This window comes from Hylobates moloch, unplaced genomic scaffold (genome assembly GCF_009828535.3).
Source record: "Hylobates moloch isolate HMO894 unplaced genomic scaffold, HMol_V3 SCAFFOLD_7, whole genome shotgun sequence".
NCBI lineage: Eukaryota > Metazoa > Chordata > Mammalia > Primates > Hylobatidae > Hylobates > Hylobates moloch.
The window spans coordinates 24,188,995-24,204,867 of record NW_026652282.1 but is presented as its reverse complement, the minus strand read 5'-3'; the positions used below and the strand labels follow the sequence as shown (position 1 = coordinate 24,204,867).

Here is a 15,873-nt window from a genome sequence, read left to right as displayed (position 1 = left end):
GGACAGAGGGTAGGCATTCATCTTTGCATTCACCAATGAGTCACCAGCAAATTTACTGGCTCATAGGAAGTAGTCAACAAATACTCACTGGATCCTTGAAATAACTTCATTTAACTTTCATAAATATCAGTTCCAGCTTTAAATGTCTAATCATTGACAATGTGTTGGTTTGCATTTAAACACTACTGCAATTAATTTCATTAGTTGAGCATGAAATCCATTTTCTGATACTTTCAGTACTTGTATGGCAAAATTTAGATGCAAAAATATTTTAAATTTTATTTTCCAAGTATGGCTTCAAAAAAGAAGTCATTATTATTGCAGCCACATCACAAAGGAAACTGAGGTAAAAGCGGAGTTAGGTGACCTGTTCAAGCGACACTCTAATAATCCAAAACAAATCCAGAACTAAACCTCTGAGTATTACAAGCCCAATATGATTGCTTGCTGCTGATCTGTGCTCTTTAACCTTCATGGGGGAAGAATGTACTTTGCAAAACTGTTAGACCCTTGAAAATGAATGTGACTTTTGTTTATAAGAAACATGTAAATATCTTCAAATATAAATTGGCTCTAGTCTGGCAACAACTAGCAAAACTATAAAATTTTGAAAAGTGAATTAGTAACTAAAAAAATTATATGTGATTTGGGAAACTTAACTTTGGTGATCAAAATGTCCTTGCAGGAAATTTCCCAACTCAAAGTAGAGTACTTACCTCTAAGGGAAGTGAGTGACAAAATCCTAGTGTCCTCACCAATTTAAAGTCATTTTGCTTAAATAGTAACTCATGAAAAAATCGACTCTGGCCCCAAGCTATAAGTGAAATCAAGTTACTTGACCTATTTTCACAAGAAAACCAATTAAAATCAGACACTGAGAAGTGGCAAGATCACCTGGAGTGCCATGATTTCTTGAGGAGGACTCCTATTACACAACACTCACTGTCTTGCTCTAAAAGGAACCTTAGAGCAGCCCCTCTTCCAAAGCCTCCAAGGCCCAGAGCAATTCAGGTTCCCTTTTTTTGAGGTTCTCCTTTACCGCCTTCACTTCATATAGTGACTGGGCCAGAGAAGTAGGTAGGGGTCATTCGTGTCTTTTGTGTCACTGCCTCAGGACTCTAAACAGTGCATAAACACATCCCAGACTTGATAAATGTGCATTTAACACCTAACCATTGAGCCAATAAGAACAAAAAGCCTATAATTTATTGGACCCATTTGCCTTTAAAAGGAGTATAATATGTTAAAGAACATTTTTTGTTGATATTCAGGTGTAAGATTTTAACATGAACCAACATGTTTAAATAATAACTTCACCAGTAACCATTGTGTTTTATACCTGTTACCTCTTCTAATCCCATAACAACTAAATGAAGTAGGTAATAGTTCCACTTTAAAGATGTAGAATTGAGGCCAAGACATAGTAAGAATATTGTTCATGTCACATTACTAGTGCCTGATACAGCCTGAGTTTCAACTCAAGGTATCTATTTTTGTGTTTGGGCTCCTAACCACCAAGCTTGAATCCTCTCACAGACACAGATAAGGACAGAAATGTGGATCTGGATATGTATGCATATGTGGGTGGGATAAAAATATGGATGCAAATGTAGATATAGATGAATATAACTATATGCCACTATATATTTATCTTTTGAATATAAAATAAATAGTAAATATATATCATTGCACTTTTTTCAATGTACTTTTTAATTTTCATTTCCTTGTAAGCTTTCTTCTTTTGGTCCCTTGTTTCACTAACTAGGTTTCTTCCTTTCTTTCTTTGAACTATTTTCTGCGTGGGGATAATTGCTCGTTGTACAATGAGCAACTGACACTTCCCTGAAATAACTGAAAATACCCGAGGGACACATTTATAGTCAGAGGTTTTAGGTGTTAAAATACCCTCGGGACTCCAATTGAGCCTGAACATTAGAGCCCTAGGGAATGGATATGCCTTATCATTTTTTTTTGTTTCCTTTGCTACTTATTCTTAATAAATGGCAAAGACTCCCATAAGTATACACCCAGAGCAACCTCAAGAATATTGCAAAAAATGCATATTCTTCCTCTCTTATTTCCATTGTTGAATTAAAGTGAAAAGCAGGCTAATATTGCTGAAGGCAACAGAAGTACACATGACATTGATATTGGATAATTAGCAATGTATAATTTTAGAACAATGGGGGATATCTGTAAAGATATTTAGAATTACTGTATATTCGAATATTTCTCTTTTAGATATGCAACTAGAGTTAGTTGTTGTGAAGATAAAAAAATGCAACCCCAAAAAGGTAGATTAATAGTCAGTTACCAAAGAAATTATAAACACCATGGTAAGGTCAGATATGTTTGGCCTGGAAAGACGGGCACCTAACTTCAGATGAAAGAAAGCAATTTAGCATATATGTGAGCTCTCATTTTCTGACCCTGCCATTGAAAAGAGAATAGGAAGAAAGTAAAACAGGAAGGTTTATTTAAGAGAAAAGGCAAAAAAAAAAAAAAGAATCTCACTGATGTAAGTTGAAGGATATTAGAAAATGCCATCTGTGGAAGTTGTTACATTTTCATACCCAGAGGTCTTTAAAATTAAAGCAAAAAGAATAACTGTTCAGGATAATAAAACCAGTTTAGGCAATCCAGTTATAGCTGTGGACGGCATTTGCTTATATGTGTGAAAGCAAGAACAAAGTTATCAATTAGATAATATCAAATGAAAAAATTTAGAAATGGCTTTTCATATACAAAATGTTTAGAAATGGTTCTTCCTATGCATTAGAAGTGATAGTGTGAGTGAATAAACTGACATGCTCCATAATGTGATTATCACAAAGAATAACCCTATTAATGAAGCAAGGAACAAAGTGCTATCAAAACTATGTCTACAAAGACTTCTTATGAGTTCAGAGTGGGAAAAATCTGGAAAGAAAAAAATGCATTTGGAAAGAAAAAGTGTTGCAAAAAGCGAAAGGGTCAAGATAGTACGAAGGTAAATTAACGTAGCACACAGTTGTAAAACCAGTGTTTCAAATAAAGCGTATCACAGTCAGAGGCATGAGAAAAAAAAGGAGAATAAAATTTAAAGTTAGTTCACCTCTATTTAAAGCAAATATAATAACTAAAATGCCCATTAATGATAGACTGGATAAAGAAAATGTGGTACATATACATAATGGAATACTATACAGTCATAAAAAGGAATGAGATCATGTCCTTTTCAGGGACATAGATGAAACTAGAAGCCATCATCCTCAGCAAACTAACGCAGAAACAGAAAACCAAACACCTCATGTTCTCACTCATAAGTGGAAGCTGAACAATGAGAAAACATGGATACAGGGAGGGGAACATCACACACTGGGGCCTGTCAGTGGGGGAAAGTGTAGGGAGAGCATCAGGACAAATAGCTAATGCATGTGGGGTTTAATACCTAGGTGACGGGTTGATAGGTGCAGCAAACCACCATGGCACATGTTTGCCTATGTAACAAACCTACAAGTTCTGTACATGTATCCCGGAACTTAAAGTAAAATTTAAAAGAAAAGAATATTTATACTTTGAGGGTAAATACTTTAAGAGAGATAGATCATGAAGTAGAAGCACTTTATATCTAATTGTCCTCTATGTGTACTATTAAGAAGAAAAAGAGGGGGATGGAGGATAAGAAGAGATATATGGAGACATATATTGCCTGTCCAAATGCTTAAGAGTCTAATTTGATGATTTCATAACATAGACATATAATGTGGCTTCTGTACCTATTTAAAGAGAAGGGAAAGAGAATGGTGATGTGTCTTGTAGCAAAGAGCTTACATACACAGGTTCTTGAGTCTGATTACCAGGGTTCAAATCAAAGCTCAGAATATTTACTCCCTGTGGAAATTCAGACAAGTTTGTTAACCTCCTTATCCTCATCCAGAAATAAGCTTAGGAAAGAACCTGAAAAAAAGCAGGTTAATGAAATCAGACACCAAATTGATAGATTTTAATAATATGAGGAGGAATTGAATTCTTTTCATCATGAAATGTTTCCACTATAACAGAAAGAGTGATTTTTACACATTCTTTGATGCATTCATTCATAATAGTCACTGAACACCTATTCTCTTCTAGATAATGCAATGCAGAAAAAAATAATATGGGCCAAGACCTATCTTTGTCTTTTTTGGGCTGGGGGAGTGGGATGAGAGCAGAATAAGACAATAAAAGTAACTAAATGATGTGGTAATTCTAGATTGAGAAAGTTCTGTTGAGAAACTGAAATAGCGTAATGTTAGAGTATGAAGAGAAGTGGTTGCTGCCTCAGATTTTGTGGGCAAAGAATTTTTTGAGAGACTGCTTTTTTAAATGGAATGTGAACGATGAGGAAGGAGATATGAAAATATAGGGGCATGGAGGTCTGGTCAGCAACCCTTAGAAGGGAAAAAGATATGCAAGAAGGACAGTGAGCTGGAACAAGATGCGGGAAGAAAGGTGAGATGGGGTGAGGCGGTGGGGCCTGGTAGAATGCTAAAGAGTGTAGATTTATAGAAAGTACTATGCAAGCTCTGGGTGCTGTGAGAACAGACTGCAGGAAAACAAAAGGGAATTGCTAAAACAACAAATTTACTTCTTAATTATTTTTCTGGAGAAGGGCCTGATGATAAATGTCACGTGTTGTATTACTGTAAATATGAAGAAATCCCAATTAATAGAAATCTTGAACCACAAAAATTCAAATAAGCTGGTTTTACTATATCAGACATGAAAAGAAGACCATACAATTTGTCTTTTGAGAACTACTATTTGCATTTTAAAAACTTAGTAGATGATAAGAACTGAAAATTATTTCTAGTAGTCATTCTCAACCAACTGTGATTTTGCCTCCTTCACCCAGGGCATATTTGGCCCTGACTGAAGATATTTTTGGTTGTCACAAGCAGGGAATGTGGTGTTAATGACATCGAATGGGTAAACCACAACTACCCTGCTCTACCTACTCTCAGTAATCAACCAACCAACAAGCCCACAAATACAGGCATTTTTAAGGCATAAAATCTTCATTAAAGTTCACTTTATAAGGTCACATTTTATGATAAATATAATGCTTAAGAGGCATCTAAAACATAGGGAACCAATGCAGTTATTGTACTTAAAAGGTCATGCAATATGTATGAGTACTAAGAATTTTTATCTTTGTTTTACATGCTAATGCATGTACCACCTATATGGCCCTGAAAGAGCCAATCTATCAAGAGGAATCCTGAGTAGTTAACTAGTCCTAAATTTAAAATAGAGTCAAGTGGCCATTTGCTCACTATAGACCCCACACATACTCTCTGAATTCCCAGAAAACCCACATGTCTGTTTAACTTTGGAACTTTCATAGCTGAGTGTTTATGTTCATATGGCCTGAACCTACCAATAGTATATGGCCTGCATCAACGGATCAAACTCAGCAGCATTGACAAATTAGAGCTCAGTAGGGATCAATCAATCAGAACTAAGCAAGTTGGAATCCTTTATTTGCATAAAGGTCCTGAATAGGAACCTGGGTGCGAACTTTCTCTATGAAAGCCAAATCCTCCCTTTGTTTTCTACAATGCAATTTCATTTTACATTGAAGGCTGTATCTCCCTGGTTTGCAAGTTTTTCTTTGGAATAAACTCTCTTTCCCCTAAATTCTTTTTTAGAGAACATTTGTTCTCACCTACATATTTGATAAACCCCTTATATTAGAAGTTTTAAAATTATAATTTTAATTAACTGTAAACAAATGTTTGATTTTTTTTCTGAATGATTTTAATGTGTAATTCAAAAATACATTCTTACACTATGTCAGCCCTCCTGCTTAAGAAAGTGATAGCAGATCAGGCCAGGCACGGTGGCTCACACCTGTAATCCCAGCACTTTCGGAGGCCGAGGAGGGCGGATCACCTGAGGTGAGGAGTTTGAGACCAGCGTGGCCAACATGGAGAAACCCAGTCTCTACTAAAAATAAAAAATTAGCCAGGCGGGGTGGCAGGTGCCTCTAATCCCAACTACTTGGGAGACTGAGTCAGGAGAATTGCTTGAATTCGGGAGGTGGAGGTTGCAGTAAGCCAAGCCATTGCACTCCAGCCTGGGCAAGAATGAAAACTCCGTCTCAAAAAAAAAAAAAAAAAAAGATAAAATGATAGCAGATCAGCAAGCGGTAACAAAACACAAAAGGTTGTTTTTCAGGAAGAATGAACTAGATCTTCACACAAGTAGTAACGTGTCCAATATCAAGACTAGCCAAAGTGTTTAAGATTTCCCCTATTTATCACGAAATTTTTGTTTCTGTTTCTGACTCAATTCAATTTTCTCATCAGATATCAAATATATTCAAGGCACCCCTTTAAATGTTAATTGAATTAAGGCAAAAATGTTAAGACGAAATAGACTGCTCCTTATAAAATGAAAATATATATTGTAGGACATAAATATATCTTATACTATACTGAAGAAATGAAGATGATTCTATCTCTAGGCAAAAATTGAGTATTTTTAACCTCAAATTATGCTCATTACCAGTACTTATACAACATGGCTATAGGATAATTAGTAAGCAGAGAGCTAATGTTATTCTTGATGATCAAGGTAGGAAGAGGAAGTAACATAGTCTATTCAAATAGAGAAGAAAAGATCTATGAATTACAGAATTCAAAACTGGAAATGAGTCTGGAAGTAACTATTTGAACAGAATTAAAAAGAGAGAACATGGCACTGAAAGTCAGTGCCTAAAATTTACACGAGGTTAAAAGAACATTTTCCCCTTTTTCTTTCCTCTGCTTAATTCATGAGGTGTGAGCAGATTTTGGAGCTTCCAAGGAAGCCACGCGCACAACTAGTACTGAGAATGTACTAATGCTAACAGAAACTGTCTATGGATTCAAGAAAATACTTGCATGATTCTCACCTCTGAGACACTTGGAAGACAATAGCCAGTACTGCTGCAGTGCACACATGACAGGATGATGTTTTCACTTGAGAATAAAAGAAGATTTTAAGTGTCCACACATTGTAATACTCTCTGTATAGAGTAATCATACATCTCTCTTTGCCCAGGGAAGTTCTTGGTTGTACTTGTCCAAGCTTATGAAAGAATACAACATTGTTCCCAATTCTTCATTCTTCCCTCTACCCACGCCCTTTGTTATTTAAGTTTGCTATGATCTCCCTGTCTAGGTGGAGTATACTTTTACATCTCTTGATTCTGGTCTTGTCCATGAACTTGATTTGGTCATACAGAAGTTTGAAATGGGTTGAACGTTTTAATACTAGAAAATAAGGGTTCTTTCAACACTTGAGAGTGGATGGAAAAGCTGCAGTTTCTACCTGAGATTTCTCTCAGGGTTGGGGAGGAAATATTTGACAAAACTTAGAGGAAAACATCCAGCTTATTCAATACACTAGTTTTCATGCAACTAAAAGGAGAGTATTGTTTCCTAGGTTACCATCAATAGAAAGAAAACTATAGAAAAAGATGGAATTTAGGTATCAGAAGAAATGACATATGTATTTTGTAAATTAAAAATATCTCCTGATAAGACTATCTAGCTATTCCATAAGAGGACTGAACATAAAGTTCAAATTCACTGTTTCATCCCCAGTGCCTGGTATAGGGCCTGGCCGTAGGGGTTTCTCAATGACTATCTGTGGAATAAATAAATGGATTATTGGAAATCATCCTATACATAATGTTTATTTATTCATGCATTTATACTGTAAATAATTACTGAGAAACTATGTGTACCCTGCCTATGGTAGATGCTAGGGACACAGCAGTGTGCAAAATAAGGAAATTACCGCCTTCATGCAGTCGATAGTCTGGTTTCAGAAAACAGAATAAATGAAGTTCAAAATGATCACATGATACTAAGAACTATGGAGAAAATATACATCGAAGAAAAGTGACGGGTGAGTTGGAATAGGAGGCCCCTGGAATTTTAAAGAGGTGGTTAGGGAAGGTGTCACTAGAAAAACAAGAACATTTAAATAATTTTTTAAGAAAATGAGCGTGTTAGTCACATAGATAATGAGAAATAGAGTGTTCTAGGTAGAAAGAAGGACAGATACAAAGTTCCTGAGGCAAGTGTGCCCAATGTACTTCAGACACAGCAAGATAGCTAGTGTGGCTGAGGCAGAATAAGGAAGAAAGAGACTACTAGGTGAAGAGCTCAAGTAGATCAAGGGGGCCAGATCTTATTGGGATAGATAGACTATAGTTAGAATGTTGGCTTTTGTTCTAAGGTAAAAACATTAATTTTTAGCGAAGAAGTGGGAGAGTGTGACTTCTGTTTTAAAAGAATCATTTCTAGCTATTGTGTTGAAAATACACTAGTGTAGGGAAAAGGTGAATGCTAAGAGAAGAGACTATTAAAAAATTGCAAACTAGAGATGATGGTGGATTTGACACTGGTAGTAATAATGATAACAAACGTGATGAGAAGTGGCAGGATTCTGAACACGTTTTGAAAGTCAGACAGACAGTATATATTAGAAGACTGAATGTGGGGAGTAAGAAAAAGGGAAAAGTCAAGAATTACTTCATATTTTTTACCTGAGCCACAGGAAAGATGGAGTTGACACTGCTTGCCTTGTGTTTCAGATATTCCCATAAGAGATGCCATAAAAGGCAACATTCCATAGAGTAAGTTAGCTAGAAAACTTGTAGTAAACATGTAGGTGTGTTTTACACTAATTATTTTGAAGTTGAAAATTTTAGATGAGATATATTTGAATAACCATATTTTAATGCCATTTCATAAAATCAAAAATCACTTGGTTTTTCCCACTATGAAATGCTCTCTCCTCTTATAGATAGAATATTTAGACATCAAAATGTTTCATATATAGTCATGTGTCACTTAATGACAGGGATATGTTCTTAGAAATGCATCTTTAGGCAATTTTGTCATTGTGTGAACGCCATAGAGCATACTTACACAAACCTAAATGGTATAGCCTACTACACATGTAGGCTATATGGTATAGCTTTTTGCTCCTAGGCTACACATCTGCACACCGTGTCACTGTACTGAATACTATAGGCGGTTACAACACAATGGTAAAATGTATGTATCTAAACATATCTAAACATAGGTAAGGTAATGTATTGGGCTGCAGTGTTATGACAGCTGGGTGATAGGAATTTTTAAGTTCCACTATAATCTTATGGGACCAATGTCATATATGCGGTCCATTGTTGACCTAAATGTCTTTATGTGGCTCGTGACTGTATAAACATTTCGTATGAGTTTACTGTACCTAAAATTCAGAAATGTGTGACTCATTCCTTTTTTGTTTTCTAAAGAACTCTGGAAATATAAAAATTAAACCCATCGCTTCTCGGCCTTTTGGCTAAGATCAAGTGTAAAAATTAAACCCTAGTGGTCTTAAGATGTGGATGAATTACAAGATCCTTTTGTAAAAGTATATATTTTCAGAACAGATTCATGAAGAACTAAATCTTACCACCCTATGGTCATAGGGAGGAAATGTGAGGGGGCAAGCATGCAAAACAAGAGAGGAATTCTTAATCTTAAGACTCAATCTACACATTTTTATTTTGAACTGGCCTCAAATATTTTTCTTCACATAATAAAATGAAGAAACACCAAATAACAGTCATAGTTGGAATAAAAACTACATTGTTGTAAACATCTGCTATAAAAATTTATATACTGTCGGAGAGAGAGCACTGCATATTGGGAAGAGCAAAGTGCAGAGTTGGAACTATAAAAGAACTGGTTTCAAGTTCTGGCATCATCACTTACGACAGGGGTTTGAACCAAATGTTTAACTCAGTTTTGGAGTTTGAAGGTTTTTCCTCTCTAATAAGGTAGTAATAATATTTTTCTTAGGTCACTTTTTATGAGGACTAAATGAAAAAGTAAATAATGTATATTTAAAGGATTTACACAGCTCCTAGAATATTTTATTCTTATTACTTTGCTCCCTGTAAGACAACTATAAAAATAAAAAAAAATGTTAACTGATGAAGAAAACAGGACATTGCTCTACTTATTGCACCAAATAAAGACAGGAACTGAAAGAAACTACCGCAGAAATAGCACTAAGAAATGTGAATATGAGACTTTCAGATTGTAGAGACTTTAGTTAACCTAATTAAGATAAAGGAACCTTAGTTGGCCTAAGGGAAACTCCCAGTGACGAAATTTTGAGGACACAGAGATTTGTGCTGAATACCTCTCAGAGAATGGAACTTGAAGGCATATTCAAGGGATTGACAGTATTATAATTGATTCTGATAGAGACTTCAATATAAACACAGCAGAGAAAAAAAATTAGACCATTAGCATACATGTCAGTATTATTATTATGTATTTGCACATACTGTCGTGTTGAAAGAAGATTTGTTTAGTACATATATCATTCTCATATGTTATTTATTAATTTTATGTTTAAATATTATCTATAATTTGTAAATGCTTCTAAACAAGCAGTCTCCTGGCATTGATTTAAATTTTCCCATGAAATAATTGTCATTTTGTATTCAATTCCCCAAGTGCCTCAGCTGTACTGCATAAGTAATATTCTTGAACTATAATCTACCGTAGGCCACATTGCGAAAGAGGTGTGTGGAAATTTTTCTTTTCTACTTGAGAATTGTCACACATCTCCAGTGCTATGTAAAATGAAGTGATTGCTACAAATAGGACTCTTCAAGTCCAAATGTGCTTGATGTGCCCCAATTCTTAGCTTTCCCTTGCAATAACAGGGTTAATGTTTTGGAAAAATATATTTTAAAAGAAAACTGCAAAACTTGCTGCTACATCAAAAATCAACTTGGCTACTATTAAAATTATATTTAACAGAGTTGCCATATCCAAGCTTCTATTTTTCAGTTGGCTATACACAGATGTGGATCTAAAGGAGGAAGTGCGTGACTTCCATCTTGTCTTGATAATTTTATGTTGATTACAAATTATATAGATGGAAGAAATGTGAAATAAAGTGTAATGAAGGCCAAGAAAAGAAGGGGATAGCATAGTTCAATGGCTGAGAAAACCAATTTTGGAAGCAGAAAGACATGTTGAACACAGAGTTCCTCAACTTATTAGTGTGTGACCTTTGGCAATTTATAGTTTATTTCCTGATCCTAAAAAGATTACTAATACTCCTATATCATTGGATCGTTACGTAAACTAAGTCAGAAAGTAGCTCCAACATTCTTGTCAGTGTCTTGAACATAATAAGCATTCAAGTATTATTAGACTTGATCAATTATGTTATTACCTTTCTTCATAATAATAAGTAATCCAGTATTATTAGTTGTTGTGGTTATTATCGTTATTAAGAAAAGAAAATAATTGATCTGTGATGGACAATACTCACTCTTGGCTAATTTCAATTCACAGTTTTCCTCTGGCCCAGGCCTTACCTACGAATGACGAGTGTCCTTATGGAGTGGGAAAATTTGGGGAAATGTTTTCCCCATTGTGCTAGAAGATAGAGCTTTAGGATGAGCTAAACAGACCAGAGGAGTTAACCAAGTCCTTCTTAAAGCAATCCTCCCCAAAGGATGTCTAAGTGAATGATACAGATTCATGCCAAGCCTTATTGGGAAGATTGAATACCATTTCTCTGATTTTTGCTAATGGTCTATAGGCCACTTGCTCCTGCTTCTTTTTGGGACCAGCCTTGTCTTGACATAGAATGTGAAATGGGAACTTTGTCAGGACACAGGTGATTAAAGTTTCTTTTATCAAAGTTCCTAAGTTTCCATTCCCAAATACCTGATGAGTGAAAATGTTTCAGAGAAAAAAACCCTTTATAGAAAAATCATATTCTAATTTCTAGGCTTCCATTTGTAAGCTGGGTGGCAGCTCTTTTTTAACAAGTATAGTAATGGTTACATAGGCACATTCTTTTGGGGCATAATTCTGGGGAAACCACAAGATTCCTGCCAGAACGACGCTTTTCTAGACAATGGAGACCAGTCCAAGTGACTCGCTTTTTTTTTTTTTTTTTTTTTTTTGACTAAGTCCTACTCTTGTTGCCCAGGCTGGAGTGTAATGGTGCGATCTCGGCTCATTGCATCCTCTGCCTCCCAGGTTCAAACCATTCTCCTGCCTCAGCCTCTCGAGTGGCTGGGATTACGGGCATCCGCCACCACGCCCAGCTAATTTTTGTATTTTTAGTAGAGACAGGGTTTTACCTCTTTATCCAGGCTGCTCTCAACCTCCTGACCTCATGTGATCCACCCGCCTCGGTGTCCCGAAGTGCTGTGCTGGGATTACAGGTGTGAGCGCACCGCGCCCGGCCTGAGACTCGCTTTTTAAGAGACAGTAGGGGATGGGGGGTTGGGGGACAATGGAGAGAAGATTCAGTGTGCTTAAGGTGGAGGAAAGTGAGAGGTAACATGGCCTCCGAGAGGGGGAACAGGAGGGAACCCTGCCGCCATCTGGCCTCTCCAGAGCCTTGGCTCCGCCCCTCTAGCCACTACTGATTGGCAGTCTTCTATCAGGAGTGCCATCTCGGCCACCATCGTTGTCAAAATAACAGCGGCTTCCATGCTGTACCGGAAGCAGTGCCGTGGAGACCAGACCTGACGGCGCGAGGCTAGAGGACGCCATGGCAGGCCTGAGGTACAGTGTAAAAGTCTTTGTCCTGAACGAAGGCCAGGAATGGAACAATTTAGGCACCGGTCAGGTCTCATCCACCTACGACGAGCAGTTCCAGGGCATGTCGCTGCTCGTTCGGTCAGATTCAGATGGGTCAGTCATCCTGCGGTCACGGATACCTCCAGACAGGCCCTATGGGAAATACCAAGAGACACTAATTGTTTGGTATGAAGCTGAGAACCAGGGTTTGGTGCTAAATTTCCAGGACCCAGCCGGCTGCCAGGATATTTGGGAAGAAATTTGCCAATTTCAAGGTAAGGATACGTCTATCCAAACCACAGAGAACATTTCAGATGAATCAGAAGAAGACTTTAATGAAATGTCAGTAATTAGTAATACGGTTGTGCTGCCTGACTGTGAACTCAATACACTTGATCAAATTGCTGACATAGTTACCTCGGTTCTCTCCTCACCTATTACGGATAGGGAAAGATTGGCTGAGATCTTGAAAAATGAGGCTTATATTCCAAAACTACTGCAACTGTTCCACACTTGTGAAAACCTAGAGAATACTGAAGGTTTATACCATTTGCATGAAATTATCAAGGGAATTTTATCCCTCAACGAGGCATGTCTGTTTGAGATAATGTTTTCTGACGAGTGTATCATGGATGTGGTGGGATGCCTTGAGTATGACCCTGCTTTGGATCAGCCAAAAAGGCATAGGGACTTCTTGACCAACGATGCAAAGTTCAAGGAAGTTATACCAATAACTAACTCTGAACTTAGGCAAAAAATACATCAGACATACAGATTACAGTACATTTATGACATTCTTTTGCCTGTGCCTTCCATATTTGAAGATAATTTTCTTTCTACACTTACAACTTTTATTTTCTCCAACAAGGCTGAGATAGTAAGCATGCTGCAGAAAGATCACAAATTTTTGTATGAAGCTTTTGCACAGTTAAAGGATGAGACTACACATGATGATAGACGGTGTGAATTGCTATTTTTTTTCAAGGAATTATGTTCATTTTCTCAGGCATTACAGCCTCAAAGCAGGGATGCACTATTTGAAACGTTGACACAGTTGGGAATTCTTCCTGTTCTTAAAATCGTAATGATCAGGGATGATTTGCAAGTAAGGTCAGCTGCTGCAGTTATATGTGCTTATCTAGTGGAGTACAGTCCATCTACGATCCGAGAATTTATAATTTCAGAAGCTCAGGTGTGCAAAGATAGTGACCTTTTCATTAATGTAATAATTAAACAAATGATCTGTGATACTGATCCTGAGTTAGGAGGTGCTGTTCATTTGATGGTAATTCTCCATACTCTACTTGATCCACGCAACATGCTGACAACACCTGAGAAAAGTGAAAGAAGTGAATTTCTACATTTCTTCTACAAACATTGCATGCATAAATTTACAGCACCACTTTTGGCCGCCACCTCAGAACACAACTGTGAGGAGGATGATATAGCTGGATATGACAAAAGCAAAAATTGCCCCAATGATAATCAAACAGCACAACTGCTTGCTTTGATATTAGAGCTACTTACATTTTGTATACAACATCATACATACTACATAAGAAACTATATCTTGAACAAAGACTTGCTAAGAAAGGCCTTAATATTGACAAATTCAAAGCATACTCACCTGATTTTGTGTGCTCTTCGCTTTATGAGAAGGATGATTGGCCTTAATGATGAAGCTTATAATAATTACATCATCGAGGGAAATCTTTTTGAGCCAGTTGTAAATGCTCTTCTAGATAATGGAACTCGGTACAATATGCTGAATTCAGCTATTCTTGAGCTATTTGAGTACATAAGAGTGGAAAATATCAAGTCTCTTGTTTCACATATAGTTGAAAAGTTTTATAACACACTTGAATCGATTGAATATGTTCAGACATTCAAAGGATTGAAGATTAAATATGAAAAAGAGAGAGACAGACAAAGTCAAATACAAAATAATTTACATTCTGTAATGCAAAATATGGTAGTTTTCAGAGGTACCATAGAAGAAATTGAGCTGCAAGAAGAAATATGTTTTATGGAAGATGCAGAAGTAGTAGTTATGCCACCACTGGAAGATGACGATGAATTTATGGAGACCAAAAGAACCCAAGAAGGAGAAGCAGTTATGCCACCACTGGAAGATGACGATGAATTTATGGAGACCAAAAGAACCCAAGAAGGAGAAGCAGTTATGCCACCACTGGAAGATGATGATGAATTTATGGAGACTAAAAGAACCCAAGAACATGAAGACAAGATAGACTCTCCCAAAAGAACATCTTCTGGTGACTTCAAATTCTCTTCATCTTATTCTGCTTGTGCTGCTATTGGAACAGGTAGCCCAAGTGGTAGCAGTGTGGTTCGTTTAGTGGATCATCCAGATGATGAAGAAGAAAAAGAAGCAGATAAAGAAGATGAAACATCCCACAAGAAGAAACCTCGTCTTAGCTCCTAAAATCTATATGGGGCACCCTCAACATGTGGCTCAACAAAAATTCTATAAACGTCCGTCCATGAGCTAAAAAGACTGATTCCACAAGCTTTTTCACGTGAACTTATAATGATAAATCACAGATATGACTAGTTAAGAGGGTTTAATTCTGTAAAAACAAAATTTCTCATAATCTTAAAAAAAATAGTAACCAGAACCTGGGTGATAAACTTTTTAGCAAGAAAGTCTTAATTTGTGGCAAGATTTGGGGGAGGAAACCATCTTTGGGAAGGAAAGTCTTAGTTTGGAATGGGGAAGAACCAGGTCGATAATGTTAATGTAGTTTTGTTCTAGAGGTAGATATTAGAAACAATAACAGTTCAGGTGGAAAGCCTACAGCATTACTTGTATAATGGTTCTAGCCATGGTATTCTTTCCTTCAGTTACCTTTTTAACACAAAAGTTTATGTTTATATGAAAAACAAAGTTAACTATAAAAAATGTTAGTCTCTTCAGACATTTCTGTAAAGATATAACAAAATTTCAGCTTATAAGTAATTGGAAGGAAGTAGCTTTCAGAGTGTACTTTCATTCATTAAAAAAGCAAGCTGGATTTACAATGTGCAGTTATTTGTTTTTATTGAAACAATAGAAATGTATTCTCTCACTGTTCTGGAGGCTGGAAGTCCAAAATCAAGGTGTCAGCAAGGCCATGACCCCTCTGAGACACTGTATAGCATCCTTCCTTGCCTTTTCCTAGCTTCCTTCCGTGGGTGGCCATGGATTCTTGGAGTTGATTGGCTTGTAGCTGTATTAGTCTAA

The 15,873-nt window shown here is 36.6% G+C and overlaps 1 protein-coding gene across 1 annotated transcript; it reads left to right on the top strand.

The window, feature by feature from the left end:
• The first annotated feature begins 12,555 nt into the window (after positions 1-12,555).
• On the top strand, positions 12,556-15,671 carry PPP4R3C (protein phosphatase 4 regulatory subunit 3C). Its single transcript, XM_032756301.2, has one exon. The coding sequence runs from the start codon at positions 12,601-12,603 to the stop codon at positions 15,073-15,075; it is 2,475 nt and encodes an 824-aa protein (XP_032612192.1). The 5' UTR covers positions 12,556-12,600; the 3' UTR covers positions 15,076-15,671.
• The last annotated feature ends 202 nt before the right edge of the window (positions 15,672-15,873 follow it).